Source organism: Scomber japonicus, chromosome 24, assembly GCF_027409825.1.
Source record: "Scomber japonicus isolate fScoJap1 chromosome 24, fScoJap1.pri, whole genome shotgun sequence".
Classification (NCBI taxonomy): Eukaryota; Metazoa; Chordata; class Actinopteri; order Scombriformes; family Scombridae; genus Scomber; species Scomber japonicus.
In genome coordinates, this window is record NC_070601.1 from 4,295,540 (window position 1) to 4,317,891 (window position 22,352).

Genomic DNA, 22,352 nt, shown 5'->3' on the forward strand with positions numbered 1-22,352 from the left:
TCTATGGGGAAGCCACATTTTGCATTTTTGGTGATGATGTGTGTGTAAATGTGAGCGTGTTGATGGAAATTCAACATTCACCACTGAAAAGGTGTTTTCAGTAAACGTTGAGCCAGTTTCTCTCAACAAGTTAGTTTGAATCAGAGCGCTGACGAATTCAATATTCAATTAAAGGTTCATTACGTGCTTTGACGATAAAGATTTGATGCGGCATGTTAATGTGTTAATGCTACAATCCCAAATAATAATAATAATAATAATAATAATAAGTGCTTTTACCAATACTCAAAGACAGTTAAAACAATAAAAGCATACTGACTAAATGAAAAATGAGATTAAAATGTTAAAAACTCACCAAAGGAACCATAATGTTACTTTTATGTGTCAGAAAAAAGCACAAAACATTCTCTTTTCAGGGTTTTTTTGGGGGATTTTTGCAGAAAAACGCCTGAAAATTTGATGCTAAAAGAAGAAAAATAGATTAAACTAATTAAACTTAAACATATTTACAGGTTTGACTCCAATACATTAATGTTTCAGGTCAATTATCGTTGTCATCGGGTCGGTTTTGACCCCCAGAAGGACAACAGGTGGGATTATATGCTGCCTTTAAAACAGTATCACAACTAAACTTTGACTTATTATCATATTTTTCTTCTTCTATCTTCATTTCTGCTTCATTTTAACTTGAAAAATGAGGTTTAAATGACTCTAATTTCCTTAAAATATGTGTAAAACTTGGCTAAAAAGGTGTAAAACACAGAATTGGATGCTAATTAAAACCTTTTAATGCTTTATAAAGAGTTAGGAAGGTTAAATCCAAACTGTGGTGCTTTAAGCTCATTAATTAAACTAAATAAAGTCGATTAAAGTCTCAAGGTGTTACAGCTTTTTAAAAAAACAACACTTCAAACTAAACATTTTGGCTCTTTAATCAAACTGATTCAGAGTTGAAAAAGAAGTTTAAGGCAGATTCAGAGCTGAGAGTCAATTAATGATCAAATAAATGATCAAACTCTATTTATTCATCATAATCATCGTTTTTTTAACTTCTCTGCTTCTCTGCGAGTCCAATTTGATGCTTTAACCTTCCTGTCGTCCTCCCGGATCAAATTGACCCCGTCTGTTTTGACTGTTCCTTCTTTCCTTCCTTCCTTCCGTCTGTCCTTCCTCCCTTTCTCCTTTCCTTCCTTCTTCCTCCCTTCCTTCCTTCCTCCCTCCCTCCTTTCCTTCCTTTCCTGTTTTGACTGTTCCTTCCTTTACTCCTTTCCTTCCGTCCTTCTTCCCTTCCTTCCTTTCCTTTCCTCCTTTCCTTCTGTCTGTCCTTCCTTCATTCCTTCCTTCTGTCTGTCCTTCCTCCCTTTCTCCTTTCCTTCCTTCTTCTTCTCTTCCTTCCTTCCTTCCTTCCTTCCTCCCTCCCTCCTTTCCTTCCTTTCCTTTCCTCCCTCCCTCCCTTCCTTTCCTTTCCTCCTTTCCTTCCTCCTTTCCTCCCTTCCATCCTTCCTTGACTGGAGGACAACAGGAGGGTTAAGTACAATATTTTAGGATTTAAGTGAAAGAATAAGGTAATAATCTTCTTCTGACTTTTAAAAAATGCCGTTTTAAGTGTCAGAGAAGCTGCAACAAAAACCTCCACAGCTCCTGATCAATAAAACATGAAGAAGAAGAAGAAGAGTCTCAGCCGCGTATATTATTTATATTTGAACGTTTGACTGACTACAATAAACCTGTTTTTCTTTAGCAGGCTGAGTTTTGAGTGAAATGAGCCATTAATCTAGGCTGGTTTGAATGGGTTTTTTTATGAGTCCGCTGCCACTATATTACACTGTTGATCCTTTGACCCGTAAATTACAGGTTGGTGAATCAGCGTATTAACCTCTGAAGGACGAGCAGCAGCTGAAGTAGCTTGAAGTAGTATTAGTGCTTCTAGAGAAGGTAGAAACTCCTTCCTGTCGTCCACCCCGGTCAAACTGACCCCATCTCTCTTTTGACTGTTCCTTCTTTCCTCCCTCCCTCCCTCCTTCCTTCCTCCCTCTTTCTTTAATTCTTCCTTTGTTCTTCCCCTCCTTCCTTACTTCTTTCCTCACTTCCTTCTTCCTTTCCTTCCTTCCTTCCGTCCCTGCTTTCTCCTTTCCTTCCTTCCTCCCTCCTTTCCTTCCTTCCTTCCTTCCTTCCGTCTTTCCTCCCTCCGTCCCTGCTTTCTCCTTTCCTTCCTTCCTTCCTTCCTCCCTCCCTCCCTCCCTCCTTCCTTCCTTCCTTCCTTCCTTCTTTCCTCCCTCCATCCCTGCTTTCTCCTTTCCTTCCTTCCTTCCTTCCTTCCTTCCTTCCTCCCTTCCTTCCTTGACCTGAGAACAACAGGAGGGTTCATTTTAAACTCTTAGTTTAAACTCAGGCAGCAGTTTTGTCGACTCAGTCAGTCATGGGGTTTTTCGCCGAGGCCTGGCTCCCTGGGCTTGAGTCTCTATTCTGGGCGAGGCGAGCCCACCACCTACACATCCTGCAGGGGTGGAGAGAGGCATGTGGTCCTCCCAGCAACCCCGGCGCTGCTGACTGCCACTCCTCTGTGAGCGAGGCCTCCGCAGGGCTTCACATGCACACAAGGAAGGAGGGAAAAGAGAAAGGGAAAGAGGAGAAGTCTGAAAAAGCCTCATTTAAAGCTTCCCATTTGTTGTCTCTTCTAATTTTAAGGCGGCATGTGACGGAGTACTTGGCTCAGATTTATTCAGTTTTGCAAATGTGGAATCTCAACACTCCCATGTTGTAGATTACCTAATCCGCTCCGCACCTTTTTTGTGTCTGATAAGGCGTCTAAAAACTTCCAGCGGTGCAATTCAATGCTTTAGAAAAAATGCTCGGCACTCGTGGCATCCAGGAGAAAAGGTCAAACATCCAGGTGTTGTATTTATCTAGCTTTAATAAACACACCTGCTGACGCCTGATAATAAATAAAAGAGAGAAGCATGCATGCACACACTTGCCAATAATCTGTACTGTCCTAAAAATACTTAATTTTATTTGTGGAAATGTCAGTTTTTTGTGGTAATTTGTGTGTAAAAAAGCAGGTGAGGCATGAAATAAAGCAGTAAAGAGAAGAGAGAAAGGTTGAGTTTAAGTTTATTTAAAACTTTGAAGGTAAATGTGACGGTTTAAACAGTCAACAAACACACTTAAAAGGTGAAAAAATTTAGAGTTAGATGAGACTGACAAAGCTTAGCAGAAAGATTGGAAACAAGGGGAAACTGCTAGTCTGGCTTTGTCCAAAAGTAACAAAATCAAGCACATATCTGACTGTAGATATATAATATTTTAATTAGAGAGCTTTGAAGGGGCTTATAGGTGAGTTTTTGACCTGTTTCTAGTAGGATATCTATCTAGACTAGATATTGCTTTTTTTCCCACTTTGTCATTATTCTGCTGTCCTTTGGTGTAACTGACTGGCTAGTTATTGTAATATCGTGATGTGGCATAAGAGTCATTTCCTGCTTTTAAAGGTGGCGTTACAGTAAAATGATGTAATTTTCTGACCTTACCAGATTGTTGTAGCTGTTTGCCTTTTACTCACTTTGTCATTAAATCTACATTACTGGTAATTATTTAGTAAAAATTGCCAAAATTGTGTAAATATTTTGTGAATATTTTCTCCTCTAAGTGAATAAACCTTTCCATTAAATGTTGAATCGCTCCTTTAAATATCAAACTTGACCTCTTACGGATCTACTTCCTCCCTCAGGTATGGCGGCGGTGTTGCCGAGAACGCTCGGTGAGCTGCAGCTCTACCGAATCCTGCAGCGAGCCAACCTGCTCTACTACTACGAGGCCTTCATCCAGCAGGGCGGCGACGACGTGCAGCAGCTCTGCGAGGCCGGCGAGGAGGAGTTCCTGGAGATCATGGCCCTCGTCGGCATGGCAAGCAAGCCGCTGCACGTGCGCCGCCTGCAGAAGGCACTGCGAGACTGGGTCACCAACCCGGCCATCTTCAACCAGCCGCTAACGTCACTTCCTGTCTGCAGCATCCCCGTCTACAAGCTTCCTGAGGGTTCGCCCACACTGCTGAGCGCTCAGGACCGCGCAAACACTGCTAGCGTCAAGATGCCCAAAGCGGTCGCCGCCGCCTGCTCCGATCCAGGGAAGTTAGACGTGGCAAGGGATAAAGTCTCAGCCGGGTCGCCGCTCCAGGGAAGCAGCGAGGCTCGGTTCTGGTCGGGCCACAGCAACGACAGCGAGCACAGTTTATCACCGTCCGACCTCGGCTCCCCGTCTTCGCCGAGAGACGCTCTGGAAGCTCTAGACGCCGCCGCCGTTCAGTCGGTGCTGGAGTGCGTGGACAGGATGGCTCCGGGTCTCGCCAAGACGGACCCGACCGAGGTGAAGGAACAGCTGAAGAACAACAAAAAGCTAGCGAAGATGATCGGGCACATCTTCGAAATGAGTGACGACGACCCGAGGAGGGAGGAAGAGATTCGTAAATACAGCGCCATCTACGGACGATTCGACTCCAAGAGGAGAGACGGCAAACACCTGACGCTCCACGAGGTCAGGACAGAAAAAAGCACAAAAATACTATTACGAATAATTTAACCCTCCTGTTGTCCTCAGGTTAAGGAAGGACAAGAGGAAGGAAGGAAGGAAAGAAAGGAGTAAGGAGGGAGGAAAGGAGGATGGAAGGAAGGAAGGAAGGGAAGGAGTAAGGAGGAAGGAAGGAAGGAGGGACGGAAAGGAGTAAAGAGGGAGGAATGAAGGAAAGAAGGAAAAGAGGGAGGAAGAAAGGAAGGAGAGAAGGAAAGGAGGAAGGAAGGAAGGGAGTAAGGAGGGAGGAAGGAAGGAGGAAGGGAGTAAGGAGGGAGGAAGGAAGTATGGAAGGAGGAGGGAGCAAAGAAAGAGGGAAGGAGGGGAAGAACGAAGGAAAAATTAAAGAAAGAGGGAGGAAGGAAGGAAGGAGAGAAGGAAAGGAGGAAGGAGGGAGGCAGGAAGTATGGAAGGCAGTAGGGTTAATCTAGGTTTTTACTAAGGTTTCTTTTGTTTGTCTGAACTTTAGCTGACGGTGAACGAAGCAGCGGCTCAGCTCTGTATGAGGGACATGGCTCTGCTGACGCGCCGAGACGAGCTGTTCGGACTCGCCCGGCAGATTTCCAGAGAAGTCACCTACAAATACACCTACCGCACCAGCAAGTAAGAGCTAACACACACACCTACCGCACCAGCAAGTAAGAGCTAACAAATACACCTACCGCACCAGCAAGTAAGAGCTAACACACACACCTACCGCACCAGCAAGTAAGAGCTAACACACACACCTACCGCACCAGCAAGTAAGAGCTAACACACACACCTACCGCACCAGCAAGTAAGAGCTAACAAATACACCTACCGCACCAGCAAGTAAGAGCTAACAAACACACCTACCGCACTAGCAAATAAGAGCTAACACACCTAGCGCACCAGCAAGTAAGAGCTAACACCTACCGCACCAGCAAGTAAGAGCTAACAAACACACCTACTGCACCAGCAAGTAAGAGCTAACAAACACACCTACCGCACTAGCAAATAAGAGCTAACACACCTAGCGCACCAGCAAGTAAGAGCTAACAAATACACCTACCGCACCAGCAAGTAAGAGCTAACAAATACCACACCAGCAAGTAAGAGCTAGCAAATACACCTACCGCACTAGCAAGTAAGAACTAACAAATACACCTACCGCACTAGCAAATAAGAGCTAACAAATACACCTACCGCACTAGCAAGTAAGAGCTAACAAATACACCTACCGCACTAGCAAGTAAGAGCTAACACCTACTGCACCAGCAAGTAAGAGCTAACAAATACACCTACCGCACCAGCAAGTAAGAGCTAGCAAATACACCTACTGCACCAGCAAGTAAGAGCTAGCAAATACACCTACTGCACCAGCAAGTAAGAGCTAACACCTACCGCACCAGCAAGTAAGAGCTAACAAATACACCTACCGCACCAGCAAGTAAGAGCTAACAAATACACCTACCGCACCAGCAAGTAAGAGCTAACAAACACACCTACTGCACCAGCACGTAAGAGCTAACAAATACACCTACCGCACCAGCAAGTAAGAGCTAACAAATACACCTACCGCACCAGCAAGTAAGAGCTAACACCTACCGCACCAGCAAGTAAGAGCTAACAAACACACCTACTGCACCAGCAAGTAAGAGCTAACAAACACACCTACCGCACTAGCAAATAAGAGCTAACACACCTAGCGCACCAGCAAGTAAGAGCTAACAAATACACCTACCGCACCAGCAAATAAGAGCTAACAAATACCACACCAGCAAGTAAGAGCTAGCAAATACACCTACCGCACTAGCAAGTAAGAACTAACAAATACACCTACCGCACTAGCAAATAAGAGCTAACAAATACACCTACCGCACTAGCAAGTAAGAGCTAACAAATACACCTACTGCACCAGCAAGTAAGAGCTAACACCTACTGCACCAGCAAGTAAGAGCTAACACCTACTGCACCAGCAAGTAAGAGCTAACAAATACACCTACCGCACCAGCAAGTAAGAGCTAACACACCTACCGCACCAGCAAGTAAGAGCTAGCAAATACACCTACTGCACCAGCAAGTAAGAGCTAACACCTACCGCACCAGCAAGTAAGAGCTAACAAATACACCTACCGCACCAGCAAGTAAGAGCTAGCAAATACACCTACCGCACTAGCAAGTAAGAGCTAGCAAACACGCCTACCGCACTAGCAAATAAGAGCTAACAAATACACCTACCGCACTAGCAAGTAAGAGCTAACAAACACCCCAAAAAGTTTCCCTCTTAGAGTTGAAAAACCTTTATCCCTGCAAAAAAAAAAACCATGTTTGATCTCTGCTTATTGAAATCTGACAGCCTAATACATGTTTCATGGTTTCTTTGAGGTTTAGGGTTTAATGCATGAAAGCAAACCTTATGAATTTCAATGAGCTGTCCGTGCTCGTGCTTTACCTCGGCATTCATGCTGTTTATGCTTTTTTTTTTTTAAATCAGCATTTAAAAAAGGGGGGAAATTCAGTTCAGTTCTCTAAAATCATCCATCAAGAAAACTGGAAGTAGTAATTATCGTCTTCTCTTCAAGTTAAAAGTTTAAATGTTGGGTCTTTTTTTTTGATGTTTCTCTTCAGGTCTCGGTGTGGAGACAGAGACGAGCCGTCCCCAAAAAGGATTAAAACAGAGGTAAAAAGTCAAAGTCTGATTAATGCAGTTACAATTTTATTTCATTTTGCATCAGCTTTTATTTATTTTTGCAGTTTTCTACTCAGATAATAATGCAGTGTGCTTGTCTTTCTGCACATTTACACCTATATGAGCATCTAGAGCTGAATTAGCAGCTTTATTTTGTCTTCTAATAATAATAATAATAATACTAGTAATAATGCATTTTATTTAAAGGCGCACTCAAGGACACATTACAAACAATATAACTCAGCTAATAATGATGTGGAATAAAATAAATAAATAAATAAATAAATATGAATGTGACGACATCATGCAATAGTACAATGGATAAATAAGAATGTGATGTTATATTATGTGCAAACTGAACGTCTTTAAGTCATAAAATAGATGCTGTAACTGACTTTATCTACAATTATTTTATTACTGTCAGTAGTAGATTGTGAAAAATGTTTTTTTTTTGCCTTAAAATAAAAAAAAAAAACAGTTTATTATCATATGAGTCTGAAAAACTGAAAATAATCAACTTTTTTAACATTTTTGATTCATTGTTGCAGCTCTAAATTTAATAACTTTTGCTTTTTGACATATAAAAGATTCAATAATTCAAATAATTCAAATGTCAGTGAGACAGTTCGGTGTGGAGAGAGACTGACCCATGAAACAGAGGCTTTAACTGACTGTAGCTACAATTATTGTATTAATGTCAGTAGTAGATTGTGAAAAATGTTGTTTTTTTTGTCTTTTTAACATTTTTGCTTTACATTTTTGATTAATTAACTTTAGCTTTTTTTTTAGACAAATAAAAGATTCAATAATTCAAATGTCAATCAGACAGTTCGGTGTAACGTCAACTCAAATTTTAAGTTTCTTTTCTTTTTTTCCAAAGAAAAAACACCAAAAGTGAAACCCATCACTTCCTGTCAGTGTTTCAGAAGTGAAAATGGGAAATATGAGGAGGAGTGTCACTCAGCGCTCTTTGACCTCCGTACTTTAACAAATAGCTGAAGCTCTTTTTTTAAAAAATGTTTTAAATGTTGTAATAAAAACAGAACAGATGGTTTGAGCTCTGCGTCGAAGTTATCAGAAGAAGTGAAAAACTGAACAGAGTACAAAGCCGACTCTTGAGCGTTAATCTCCTGACACACTTGGCTGAGAGTTTTTCTTTGAATGGCTTCTCTCAGTTTGTTAAAAAAAAAAAAGAAAAAGAAGATGATCGGAAACATGTGCAGCTCATGAACTCTGCAGGGATTTCAAACCAAGATGAACCAGCACCTGCTCACTAATAAAAAATAATTTGTGAGCTCCAAAAAAACAAAAAAAAAGAGAAGAGCAGAAAAAAAGAGAAGGGGGGAATTCCTGTTAAAATTCACTTTCAGGCAGTTTTTCTACAGAATCAGAAAATGTCCCAAAAGCCCAAAAAAAAAGTTCAGTCGCTTTGAGATTAGAGGAAATGCAAATACCGTGGGTGTGATACATTCCTGCTCCTAAATTAGTCAGAAGTAATACTTTTAATAAACGCTGCTGCAGGAGTCCAATGTACAAACTGAGACACATCAAGACAATATTTACACTTATTTTCATTATTATATTGGTGCATAAACACGTGCATTAGAAAATTAAATGAAAGTTATAATAATGGTCATAATGAAGTTACATAAGAAGAAAAAAGGAAGAGGTTTAACTGAAAGTAGCAGCAAAAAAATCTGTAAAATTATGTAAAAAATTGTTGTGAGATAAAACTAGAGATGTAATGAGATGAAACTATATTGTAATTATTCTATTTTCTGTAAAATCCTCCATGCATTAGAAAAATAAATGAAAGTAATAATAATAATGGTGATAATAAAGTTACATAAGGCACCTCAAGATTAAAAAAACTGCACAAAATGTTTAAAAAAGAGATAAAAATGCACAGAATAACCCTTTATTTAACATTAATTATGACATTTAATAATACACCCAGCTATATTTTTGTGCAATTGTTCTATTTTTTGTAAATTAGATGCCAATCCTTCTCTAGAAACATAGAAACTAATATTAACGTTACATAAGAAGAAAAAAGGAAGAGGTTTCACTGAAAGTAGCAGCAAAAAAAAAATGAAAAAATTTGTAAAAAGTTTAAAAAATGAGATGAAACTATATTGTAATTGTCCTATTTTCTGTAAAATCCTTCTCTCTAGAAAATTAGAAACTGTCAGAACCACATGCATTAGAAAAATAAATGAAAGTTATCATAATAATGGTGATAATAAAGTTACATAAGGCACCTCAAGATAAAAAAAACTGCAAAAAAATTAAAAAAAAGAGATAAAAATGCGAAAAAATTCAATAAAGAGATAAAAATGCACAGAATAAACCTTTATTTAACATTAATTATGACATTTAATAATACACCCAGTTATATTTTTGTGTAATTGTTCTATTTTTTGTAAATTAGATGCCACTTCTTTAAAAAAAAAAAAAAATTAAAAATCCTTCTCTCTCTAGAAATGTAGAAACTGTCACTTTGAAGAATTGACTTGAACAATCAGAACCAGCTATTAAAATATCCGAGTGAGTTATGTGTAATTATAGAGATGTGATGATGTGAACTCCTCCTCGGGTCATTAAACTCCCCAAATTTCCCCTCTCCACCCCGAAAAAAAAAAAAAAAGTACAGAGGACATGTTAGAACAGTTAGAGGTAGTAATCTGCTGGGTCTCATTTTAACCTTCCTGTCGTCCCCCCGGGTCAATTTGACCCCGTCTGTTTTGACTGTTCCTTCTTTCCTTCTTTCCTTCCTCCTTCTTTCCTTTCCTTCCTTACCTCCTTCTCTCTTTCTTTCCTCACTCCTTCCTTCTTTCCTCCCTCCCTCCTTTCCTTCCTTACCTCCTTCTCTCTTTCTTTCCTCCCTCCTTCCTTCTTTCCTCCCTCCTTTCCTTCCTTACCTCCTTCTCTCTTTCTTTCCTCCCTCATTCCTTCTTTCCTTCCTTCTTTCCTTTCCCCCTTCCTCCCTTCCTCCTTTCCTTTCTTCCTCCCTCCTTTCCTTCCTTCTTTCCTCCCTCCTTTCCTTCCTTCCTTCTTCCTCCCTCCCTTCGTTCTTTGACTCAAGGACAACAGGAGAGTTAAGTGTAAGTGAAGGGGGAAAAAACACCTTCAGTATTTTGAGACAGGAAGTAGCTCCGTATGGCTTCATAGAAATGTGTCGTTAACGCGTTTCGTGTCTTTCCGACATCTTCAGGAGAACTTCTTCGACATCCAGGAGGCGCTGCAGGCCATCCACATGAGGCAGGAGATGCTGAGGGAGCAGCTGGCCTGCGCTAAGTCGAAAGGAGAGGAAACTATCGGACGGAATCTGCAGGTAGGAGGAATAAAACTGACCACAAAACTTTACTTTGAAGGCTAAATAATGATTAATGAACCCAAATGTTCTTTCTTCCTTCCTTCCTTCCTTCCTTCCCTCCTTCCTTCCTTCCTTCCTCCATCCTTTCCTTCCTTCTTTCCTTCCTTCCGTCCTCCTTTCCTTATTACTTCTTTCCTCCCTCCTTCCTCCCTTCCTCCTTCTTTCCTTCATTTCTTCCCTCTTTCTTTCATTACCTTCCTTCTTTCCTTCCTTCCTTCCTTCCTTCCTTCCTTCCTTCCTTCCCTCTTTCTTTCCTCCCCATTACCTTCCTTCCTTCCTTCCTTCCTTCCTTCCTTCCTTCCTTCCTTCCTTCCTTCCTTCCTTCCTCCTTTCCGTCTGTACTTCCTCCATCCCCCTTCCTTCCTCCCTTCCTCCTTCTTCCTTCCTCCCTCTCTCCTTTCCTTCTTTCCTTCCTCCCTCCCTATCTTCCTTCCGTCTGTCCTTCCTTCCTTCCTTCCCTCTTTCTTTCCTCCCTCCCTCCCTCCTACCTCCCTTCCCCCTTCCCTCCCTCCCTCCCTCCCTCCCTCCCTCCCTCCCTCCCTCCCTCCCTCCCTCCCTCCCTCCATTCCTTCCTTCCTCCTTTCCTTCCTTCCTTCCTCCCTCCCTCCCTCCCTCCTACCTTCCTTCCTTCCTTCCTTCCTTCCTTCCTTCCTTCCTCCCTCCTTTCCTTCCTTGACTCGAGGACAACAGGAGGGTTAACTTGAGGTGAACATTATGTAAAACTGCTGCCTGGGTCACTTACTGCTTTTTAGCTTCATCAGCAGATGTTTCGCTCATCTTCTTGTTTTAAGCTCGTGTTTCTTCTACTGTTTTGTCAAAGGTCCGGATTTAATTTCCTTCTTTATTCTGGTTTCCCGCCAACTTAGACTGGCTACCAATCAAACCAATATTATTGCTTTTCTGTTTATTTTGCCGTAAAACAAACAAAAACTTTGTTGACTCCTTCGATCAGAGCGGCTTGATTGGAAACAAATGCCTCTCTTTCATTTCCTGCATAATAATCTGCACCTCAGCTGTTGGGGTTGAAAGGATTCTCCGCAGCAGCGATGGCGACAGATTTCCATGTCGGCAGATGTTTGTGGCTGCAGGATCCAGTTTGATCCCCAGTAATGTTCTTTATTGGTTTCCATGCTGCTGCCGCTGCCGAGGCTTGTTCCTAATTAGAGCCGGAGTGTAGGAGGAGAGCTTCATGATCACTCATTACCCAGAAAACACGTTCAAGTTGATTTGTGCAGGAAACACGTGCTCCCATCGTTCCTTCATGTGTCCGTCTTCATGTGTGTGTGAACATATGTCTTGTCATATTATGTGTGTGTGTGTGTGTGTGTGTGTGTGTGTGTGTGTGTGTGTGTGTGTGTGCCTGACTCCAGTTACACTTGTCATTTTGATGTGATTTTCATAAGAAATCACCTCCGAACCCGTGAATAGGATGTGCAGACTGGGAATAAACAGATATTTTAACTTTTAGTGGTCGGGACAGTTAACCCTCCTGTTGTCCTCGAATCAAGGAAGGAAGGGAGGAAGAAGGAAGGAAAGGAGGAAGGAACAAAGGTAGGAGGGAGGGAGAAAGGAAGGAAGAAGGAAGGAAAGGAGGGAGGAAGGAAGGAAGGAGGGAAGCAAGGAAAGAAGGGAGGAAACAAGAAGGAGGGAGGGAGGGAGAAAGGAAAAGAGGAAGGGAGGAGTGAGGGAGGGAGGGAGAAAGGAAAAGAGGAAGGAAGAAGGAAGGAAGGAAAGAAGGAAGAAAGGGAGGAAGGAAGGGAGGAAACAAGAAAGGAGGAAGGGAGGGAGGAAGAAGGAAGGGAGGAAGAAGGAGGAAGGAAGAAGGAAGGAAAGAGGGAGGGAAGAAGGAAAGAAGGAACAGTCAAAACAGATGGGGTCAATTTGACCCGGGAGGACGACAGGAAGGTTAATAATTCCATATGTGTGTCTCTGATATTTCTTTTGCTAATTTCAAAGATAAAATGTTTGTTGGTTCTTATTAAGTGAGCTCAACTGTCGCTGACACTTTGGCTCTTATTTAAAAAAGGACCAGATGTCTTCATTTGCATTCAGGAGGTTTTTTTTTTTTACTAACAGGAATACAAGTTGTCCAATTAATTTAAAACATGTCTGGGCAACTAACACAAATTAGGCAACACAAATTAAATCACTTTATTTAGCAGGAAACACTCAGTAGAAATATCAGTGTGGATGATTCAGCAACAGCTTGATATTTGTAGGGACTTGTCCCGACCGCCCGTACCCAAAATCTATACAGCTGTTGTCAAGAAAAGCAGCTGTAACATTTTTAAAAACATTCAAATTGTCCTTATTTGACATTTTAATCATGTTTTTTCAAAATAAAATGCTCCAAAATCACTGTTTTCGTCTAGGATGATATTAAACTGAATATTTTTAGATTTTTGGCTTATGCTCGGACAAAATGAGCAATTTATACATGTCAAAAAACAATTAAATAAAGAAAAAGCAGCTTTAATTCAGCTCATGTAAAAAAAACTCTCATGGTAAAATATTATCAAAGGGTTAGTTTTATCTCCACCGCCTCCGTTGCTTATTTCCACGTCCGGCTCCAGTGGTTTAACGGAGAAACTTCATCATTCATTTGGAGTTGAGTTTCTCTTGTCATGACCTTATTGGTTTGAATGTTTTAGATACTGTACGCCCACCAGAGCAGCACGATGAGGTCATCGCTCAAGACAAACTGTTTTCCAGGAAGTTTCTACTGTAGTTCCCATTTTCATGAGCTTGTCAATGCGGTTAGACTTTTGTTTCAGGTGTATTTTTGATTTAATCATTTAGTTTCTTGCACTTAATGTATTACCAACATATCAACTTTTACTGTCATCCTTTCTATTGAGGTTCATGAACTCTACTAGGGCCGGGCAATTAATCGAAAAATAATGGAAACCGACATTTAGAAACTCTAATCGACTTAATCTTGCTCATGTCAGTTAATGGTGGTGTTCACTGTTGCCATGGCAGCAAAGGTTACATATCTTTTAAGGTCTGTCCTTCCTCCCTCCCTCCTTTTCTCTTTCTTTCCGTCCTTTCCTTACTCCCTTCCTCTTTTCCTTTCTCCTTCCTTCCTTCCTTCTTTCCTTTCCTCCCTTTCTTCCTCCCTCATTCCTCACTCCCTCCTTTCCTTCCTTCTTCCTCCCTTCCTTCCGTCCTTCCTTCATTCCCTCCTTCTTCCTCCCTTCGTTCCTCCTTTCCTTCTTTCCTTCCTTCCTTCCTTCCCTACTTCCTTCATTCTTCCTTTCCTTCATTCCTCAATCCTTTCCTTCCTTTATTCCTCCTTACCTTCCTTCTTCCTCCTTTCCTTGACTCGAGGACAACAGGGGGGTTAAAAGTTAAAAAGTTAAAAGTAATTAATCGTGATTTTGATTTTTGCCATAATCGCCCATAAAACTATAGTATGTTGAGTGAAAGGTGAAAAGGAAGATATTACACCATATATAACTAAAATACATCATTACATCCTGTTTTTTCTTCTTCTTTAGATGCAGCTGGAGCGTCTGCTGGCGAGGCAGATGGAGATCCTTCAGGACGCCGCCGTACAGGAGCGACTCCAAGCTCTGGACTGGAGGATCCCCCCCGCCGCCTTAAAGTACCTCAACGACGCCCATAACACCAACGGAGCCGCTAGCGAATCCAGCAGAGACAACCAAGGTAGGAGAGCAGACTTTTTTTGGGGTCAGATAAATGATGCATAGACACGACTAAATATACTTCTCTGGATCTTATACTGAATAAATGAAGCTGAGTCTTTGTGCTCAAACTACAGTATGGGAAATATGGGATTTTGGAGGCATTTCTATTATATGCAAGCCTCCAAAATGCTACTTTGCCATATCGTAATTGTCTCACTGCTGCCCCCTGTGTCAAGTGAAAACATCAGTTATAAGACCTTTTTTTTAAAGCTGTTTTATTGACTGCTTAGCTGCTATAAAAGAAATGGACGTAACATCCGTGACGTCACCCATTGGTTTGTGGACTGCTGCTCGGAAGCCAATAGTTTCGAATCTACGCAGCGCCATCTTGAAAATTTCAGGTGCATGCTGGGAGAAATTAAAAACACGGATTCTACTTATATGGGCATGAGGTGGAGCCATGGGCGGAGCGGGGAGGTTGCTATGGTTGCGAGGGCTGGATCTCGAGGACATTGGGCAATCAACCTGTCAATCAGGACGTAGCCACGCCCCAAATGCATACCGTCAAATATAAAATCAGGGAGGCCAAAATGTCACAAATGAACATCATACTGCATTGAAGAAGGCTTTAAACTAGCGATTGAGACCATAAACACATTTTGAAAACGTTTACTGAGGTTAGAAATCAAGTGAGAAGTTGGTGAATTCTCCATTGACTTGTATAGAGACGGTCGCCCCCTGGTAGCCTTATGATAGAATGCAGTTCTAAGTTACTTCCTGGTTGGCCTCATTTCAGAGGACCAGAACTCCCCGCCTGGCTGCTATATGACATAACGTGCATAAACATACCTGTAGAGCTCCAGTGTAGACCGATTTGGGGTGATTTCGTCGCTGTTAGTTGAGTACAGGAACGCTTATTAAAATGTCTTCTAAACTCAATAAAGGAGGAAATGCATCTCAAGCTGGAGACAGAGCTTATCACACACACACACACTCCAAATCGAGACCCAAACCAGGAGGAGAACGCCCCCGTGTAGTAATAGCCAGACTAGATTATTATTACTTTGACTGTGCGGATGATTTGAGACATGACTATCTCTCCCATACTTTCGGTTCTCACGCGGCCAAAACAACCAGTGTTGCGTTCAGTGATGTCAGACATAGCAGCTCTGAGAGATTCCAGGTGTCCGATTTGGTACATCTATGTTTATGAATCACAGTAAGCATGAATCAAGGCACACAGACATTATATGACACATTGTGGATATTTTCAAGTGGATTAATCCTTAAATTACTGCTGTGAATATTCAGTTTTTCCTTTTTTCAGTTCTATTAAGAGCAAGATAGTGAAGTAGGAGCTTGCTCAGTTGGTTAATTTTATCTTTTAAGGCGCTTTGAACAAGTTGGAGCATGAGTTGACTGACCATAGTTCCTCTATTGGTGGTATTTTTTGCTACTAGGCTTGCTTTTGTTTCATTTTTTGGCCTTTTTTGTTGTGTTAGTCTTCTTCAATAATGGAAAATCTTACTCGAATTACACCTAGACATACGATTCTGCAGGGCTCTACTCTTTTAGCTAGCATCGACATTCAACAAAGACACAAGAAGGAAAGACAGAAGGAAGAAAGGAAGGAAGGACAGATGGAAGGACAGAAGGAAGAAAGGAAGGAAGGACAGGATGGAAGGAAAGACAGAAGGAAGGAAAGAAGGAAGGAAGGACGGAAGGAAGGTAAAAAGCACTGGATGGCAAGTGGGCCGGATCGCACCCCTCGGATGGCCGTATCTGGCCCGCGGGCCGCATGTTTGACACCCCTGGTCTAAGGTAGGGACCTCAAGATTTTGGAGAAATAGAGTCATATCCGAGGTGTCGGGGCTCTACTCTTTTATTGGTTAGTTTAGCCACAGTAAGATTAGAAGAAGTAATACAATCAATCAAAGCTGTACAAAAACAACAAAGCTCCAAAAGGCCCTGATGGATTTTTGGATTTTCGGGTATTTGGTGTAATATCAGAGGAGCAAACCGGTCTCATTAAGGAACAGCATGCTCCTCTATTCAAAACATTCCTCACTAAACCCAGAAGTGGTTGTTCTTTTGGATGCGGAGAAGGCGTTCGATCGAGTAGAGTGGAGTGGAGTGGAGTGGTGGGGAGGAAGAGAGGAAGAGAGGGAGCTTCTGGCAGTACTCAAGAATTTTGGGTTTGGTGATAAATTGGTGTCTTGGATTCGACTTTTCAGCGTTCATACCAGCGATACCTGATCTGACTATTGACTGGCATTGACAGAGAGACAAAGCAGGGTTGCCTTTTATCCCCCTTTAGAGTTCACACTAGTACCTCTTTTCTTCTTTCTCTCTCTTTCTTTTTTAAAATTTAAATTAATTTGTGTGTTTTCTGCTTGGTCGCTTTTTGTCTTTCAAGTGTCTTTCGAGTTTGTTAAGATGTGCAAAATGTGATATACAGTACATACAGCTGTTAGCAATTTTCTAGCTCTGGATGGGGGTGGATGAAGGGGGTGATGGGCGTCTGTGGAGAAATTGGGATAAACAAATGAGGGGGAGTATCGGAATTACATTTGTCCTGTAATGTGTTGAAGCAAAACGGGTGTGGAGGGGATGGGAAAATAGGTGCAAGGGAAATATGACAAGAAAGACAGAAAGAAAGAAGAAGGAAAAAGTTGGAATTGGAAACAAACCGACTGAATCTTGAGCTTAATTAGACTTGTAAGTGTGAAGATTTATTTCATGTCATAAACGCCACAGGATGTGTGTACATATGCATGGAAACATCACCTTTAGCTGCTCACTTTCCACACACGGCCGCGGCAGCTGTCACTTCTTTTTTTTTTTTTTTCCTCTCCATTTTTTTTTCTTTCTCCGACACAGAAGGAAAGAACTATGAAGAGATAGAAAGAGAAAGAAAGAGAGAGAGAGAGAGAGAGAGAGAGAGAGAGAGAGAGAGAGAGAGAGAGAGGGGGAGGGGGGGGATGCATCATTATTCAGGATCTTACTTCTCCTCCGGGCCTCATCTCATTTTCATCCTTTTCCTCCTTCACCCACTCCCGACAGCTCATTATATCACTGTTCCCACAAATCCCACAATGCACCTGTAATTATCACGCCCACGCCTGTTTACCTCCAGCCAGTTGCCCGGAGGGGGGCGTCTCTCTCTCTCTCTCTCTCTTTGTCTACCTCTCTCTCTCTCTCTCCTCCCCCTCTTCTTCTTTCTCTGCTTTCATTCCTCTTTTTTTTTTTAATTCTTCCTCTTGTCGTCTCTTTTTTTCCCCTTCTCTCTCTGTCATTTGTCATTTCTTTTCTTCTTCTTCTTCTTGTCTTGTCTTAACCTCTCTTCTAGTGTTTCTTCTATATTATCCCCCTTTTTCACTGTCTCTACTTCTCTGTCGACCTACATTTTCATTATTTCTTCTCTATTTTTGCCCTTCTCTTCTTCTCTTTCATTATTTTTATGCACATTTATCTCATATTGCACCTGAGCAATTAACAAATATCAATTATTGCCAACAAAAACATCTTAAACTGCTCGAGATTGCATCGCCACATAGTCAATTAACATGTTTAAACCTCAAATATTGCTTTGAGAAACCTTTAACAGCCTTTATCCCAACTGAAATAAACCAGAAAATGCTATAAAACCATAAAACTATGATTGATAGAAGTTGTAGTAATAATGAACACACTGAAATGAACAGTAAATGTACTCAGGTCAAACCAATTTTCACTCAAGTATTGTACTTAAGTACCATTTTGAGACACTCATAGTCAAGTATTTCTCTATTTCAGAGGCAAATATTGTACTTTTTGCTCTGCCACGTTTATTTTATAACTTTAATGATGAGTTACTCTGCAGATTCAGAAGATAATACAATATATAATGTAAAAAAAAAAGTCTTTATTGATCCCCAGATGGTACTTTACAAGCTACCCACCAGTATATAAAGCAAGTGCACACATTAATGCATCACAATAAAGTTGCACATTGCCACTTTTATTTAAATAAAAGATGTGAGTACTTAGAGCAGCACTGGAAATGGCAGTAGAAGGAAAAGTCAAATACTGGTAGGAGGGAAGGAAGGAAAGGAGGGAGGAAGGGAGGAAGAAGGAAGGAAGAAGGAGAGGAGCGAGGAAGAAGGAAGGAAAGGAAGGAAGGTATAGGAAAGGAAGGAAGGAGGGAAGGAGGGAGGAAGGAAGGAAGGAAAGAAGGAAGGACAGATGGAGGGAAGGAAGGAAGGACAGGTGGAGGAAGGAAGGAACAAGGGTTAGGGAAAGACAGATGGAGGGAAGGAAGGACAGATGGAGGGAAGGAAAGAAAGAAGGAAGGAAGGAGGGTTAGGGAAAGACAGGTGGAGGGAAGGAAGGAAGGAAGGAACGAGGGTTAGGGAAAGACAGATGGAGGGAAGGAAGGAAGGAAGGAAGGAAGGAAAGAAAGGAGGGAGGGAAGGAAGGAAGGAAGGAGGGTTAGGGAAAGACAGATGGAGGGAAGGAAAGAAGGAAGGAAGGAAGAAGGGTTAGGGAAAGACAGATGGAGGGAAGGAAAGAAGGAAAGAAGGAAGGAAGGAAGGAAGGAGGGAGGGAACATTTACCCTAACAGATGAAAACATAAAGATATATGTGGTATTCTATTGGGATGGGAAATACAGTCACATTTCTCTCTTTCTGGCTTTTTTCCTCTTTGTTCCTTTCTTGCTCTCGGAGGGGAATAAAAGGCAAACATGAGGGATCAGCAGCTTAACACAAACACTTTGTTACCACGGGGAATATTGAACACGTAAATCAAAGCCAGAGCTACTGTGGAACAACATCTGGCCCGTTGTTTGCTTTTATCCGTCCCGCTGGATTTACTTTAGTCATATCTGACGGATGAAAGGTGATGCTGCGTTGATGATTGAATGATCGATACTACGCTGTGGTTTGTGGGGAAAAGCTTTCTCAGATTTTTCTTTCTTGTTCCTGTTAACCTTCCTGTCGTCCTCCCGGGTCAAATTGATCCTGTTTGTTTTGACTGTTCCTTCCTTCCTTCCTTCCTTCCTTCCTTCTTCCTCCCTTCCTTCCTTCCTTCTTCCTGCCTTCCTTCTCCCTTCCTCCCTTCCTCCCTTCTTCCTTCCTCCTTTCCTTCCTTCTTCCTCCCTCCCTCCCTTCCTTCCTTCCTTCCTTCTTCCTCCCTTCCTTCCATCCTTCCTTCTTCCTCCCTTCCTTCCTCCTCCCTTCCTCCCTTCCTTCCTTCTTCCTCCCTTCCTCCTTTCCTTTCTTCTTCTTCCCTTCCTTCCTTCTTCCTCCCTTCTTCCTCCCTTCCTCCCTCCTTTCTTTTCTTCTTCCTCCCTTCGTCCCTTCTTTCTTTGACTAGAGGACAACAGGAGGGTTAATGCTTTTTCTCCAGTTTTTTTGTGTCCTATAAAGACATATCTTTACTTTCACAGACATTTGTTGTTAAATTAGGGTCCACTTAATAGCTTCCTGCAGAGCTTTCAGCAGATAGAATTAGCTCAGCTCTCTGTAAGTGAGTTGTGGTTAATAATACAGTTTATCGTCACATTTTTTATTGTTTTCGGGCAGCAGTGAGAGCCATGAAAGTGGAGATTTTATGGTTCAAAATCTTGAAAGGTGATGATTGAATGATCGACACTACACTGTGGTTTGTGGGGAAAAGCTTTCTCAGATTTAGTCTTCTCTTTCTTCTTCCTATTAATGCTTTTTCTCTTGGTTCTTTGAGACATACCTTTACTTTCACAGACAATTTTGATTTTTGTTAAGTAAAGGTCTACTTCATAGCTTTCTGCAGAGCTTTCAACCACATCTCACTGTCTTTTTCAGTAGATAGAATTAGCTCACTTCTCTGTCTCTGAGTTGTGGTCAATAATAAAGTTTATCGTCACATTTGTTATGTTTTCGGCAGCAGTGAGAGCCATGAAAGTGGAGATTTCATGGTTCAAATTTTGCCAAACGTCCAGGCGGGGAGTTCTGGTCCTCTGAAATGAGGCCAACACAGAAGTAACTCAGAGCTGCATTCTATGAAAAGGCCACCAGGGGGCGACCGTCTCTATACAAGTCAATGGAGAATTCACCAACTTCTCACTTGATTTCTAACCTCAGTAAACGTTTTCAAAATGTGTTTATGGTCTCAATCACTAGTTTAAAGCCTTCTTCAATGCAGTATGATGTTCATTTGTGAAATTTTTGGCCTCCCTGATTTTATATTTGACAATAAAGCAGGGTATGCATTAGGGCGTGGCTACGTGGTGATTGACAGGTTGATTGACCAATGTTTCTTACAGTCTATGTGAATTTCTGGTTGTTTCAGCGATGGTTGAATACATAAAGTGAAACAAGCTGAGTTAGGAAAACCATAATAATTCTATTTGTGCCTTTCTGTTTCTGTCTTTTCTTCATTCTCCAAGATGAACGACCAATCAACTTGCGGGTGGTTAGTCAAAACATGCAGGAAGGCGACCTCCCGTTGGGGAAACAGCTAGCCAATGAGCTGAAGCGCCATCACAACCACAACAACAGCAACAACAACAACAACACAGACGAGACCAAAACACCAGCAACAGGTTAGTGATCCATCGCAAGTTGGAGCTCATCATCTGAGCTTACAATGAGAATTTATGTTGTCCTCAGGTCAAGGAAGGAAGGAAAGAAGGAAAGGAGTAAGGAGGGAGGGAGGAAAGGAATAAGGAAGGAAGGAAAGACGGAAGGAATTAAGGAGAGAAAGAAGGGAGGAAAGGAAAGAAGGAAGGGAGGAAGGAAAGGAGGGAGGAAGGAAGGAAAGACGGAGGAAAGAAGGAAGGGAGGAAGGAAGGAAAGGAGGAAGGGAGGAAGGAAAAGAGGAAGGAAGGAAGGAAGTATGGAAGGAGGAGGGAGCAAAGAAAAAGAGAAGGAGGGGAAGATTGAAGGAAAAAAAAAGGAACAGTCAAAACAGACGGGGTCAATTTGACCCGGGAGGACGACAGGAGGGTTAAGAGTTAATGAATAATAAAATCTAAGAGTTTATACAGTTACATTTATTCTGCAGCTACAACTTCATAGGTTTCTACGAGTATTTACGGCGGATTATCAACCACTTCGCTGACGATACTCTTCTTTATCTCTGTGGTCGTCTTTTAGAAAACGGGACGTCGCAGCGGGCATCGAGCAACGCAGAAAAGAAAACCATCAAGTCAGAGCCGGAAGACTCCACATAGTGCCTCCCGCCTCACCCCCCTCCCCCTCCACCCCCTCCACCCCCTCCACCAACCAACCCACCCACCCAACTCCCCCCCCCAATTCATTCTACTCACACTTGACAGTATGCAGTTATTACCCGTCAATAGATACTAAGCAAGCACAGCCACAGTAGAGCCTTAACAACCAATGTTGCCTCATGAATAGCATTTATTTTTCTTTGATTTTGTCTTTTTTTTTTTTCGTTGTTTTGTTTTTAAAGAAAGTATTTGCCAAAGCACCTACAGAGCATGTTGAGACGCCCCTCCCTCGATGCTCTACAGGTCTTTGTCTTGTTGATTAATTGTACACGTTAGATGTACAGGTAATTTAAGAGTGATCTGTTGCAGACATTTGTACACTCTTTACCTCTGCCTGGGTGTTATTTTTGTTGCTTTATTTGGACAGCCAGGTTGCAGGCTTTCATTGCCGGGGCTGAATCATAACTCAAACGTAGATTCAGAGATGGAAGAGTTGTTGGAGCATGTTTTGACAAGTTTAGCCTCTCGGTAACACTTTACATGTCTACTATTTAATTCATATTTCCACTTGCTGACACCTTAAAACTGAAGCTGCTGGTGAAAATATTCCAAAATATTTTAAGTGTCTGTGAACAGCAGGGCTCTAGTGAGTCTTGTTCAGTCCATCACTTGTACAGACATGCATCTAATCCAGAAGCTAATTAATCCTAATTAATTTGTTAATCCCATTAATTTTCATGTAGGAACAGCTGCAGGTTGAAGTTTTTAACATGTGAAATAACTCAAAATCTACTAAATGGATTGGCTTTCATGTTACTCACAAGATTAATTGTACTAATTTTGGTGATAGTTTCTTTATTTCTTCAACCATTGTGAGATTAAACTTTAAATTTGTCCAACACTTTGGTTTAAAC

At 41.7% G+C, this 22,352-nt stretch overlaps 1 protein-coding gene across 1 annotated transcript in view; it reads left to right on the forward strand.

Moving 5' to 3' along the window:
• Positions 1-21,488, forward strand: part of LOC128354444 (NGFI-A-binding protein 1-like) — a 24,828-nt gene extending 3,340 nt beyond the window's left edge. Inside the window, exons 3-9 of the mRNA XM_053314686.1 lie at positions 3,731-4,533; positions 5,036-5,169; positions 7,159-7,210; positions 10,434-10,553; positions 14,096-14,264; positions 20,653-20,808; positions 21,362-21,488. Of these exons, the coding sequence (XP_053170661.1) occupies positions 3,733-4,533; positions 5,036-5,169; positions 7,159-7,210; positions 10,434-10,553; positions 14,096-14,264; positions 20,653-20,808; positions 21,362-21,438 (1,509 nt within the window). The 5' untranslated portion in view covers positions 3,731-3,732 and the 3' untranslated portion in view covers positions 21,439-21,488. The remainder of the gene's footprint in view (positions 1-3,730; positions 4,534-5,035; positions 5,170-7,158; positions 7,211-10,433; positions 10,554-14,095; positions 14,265-20,652; positions 20,809-21,361) is intronic.
• The last annotated feature ends 864 nt before the right edge of the window (positions 21,489-22,352 follow it).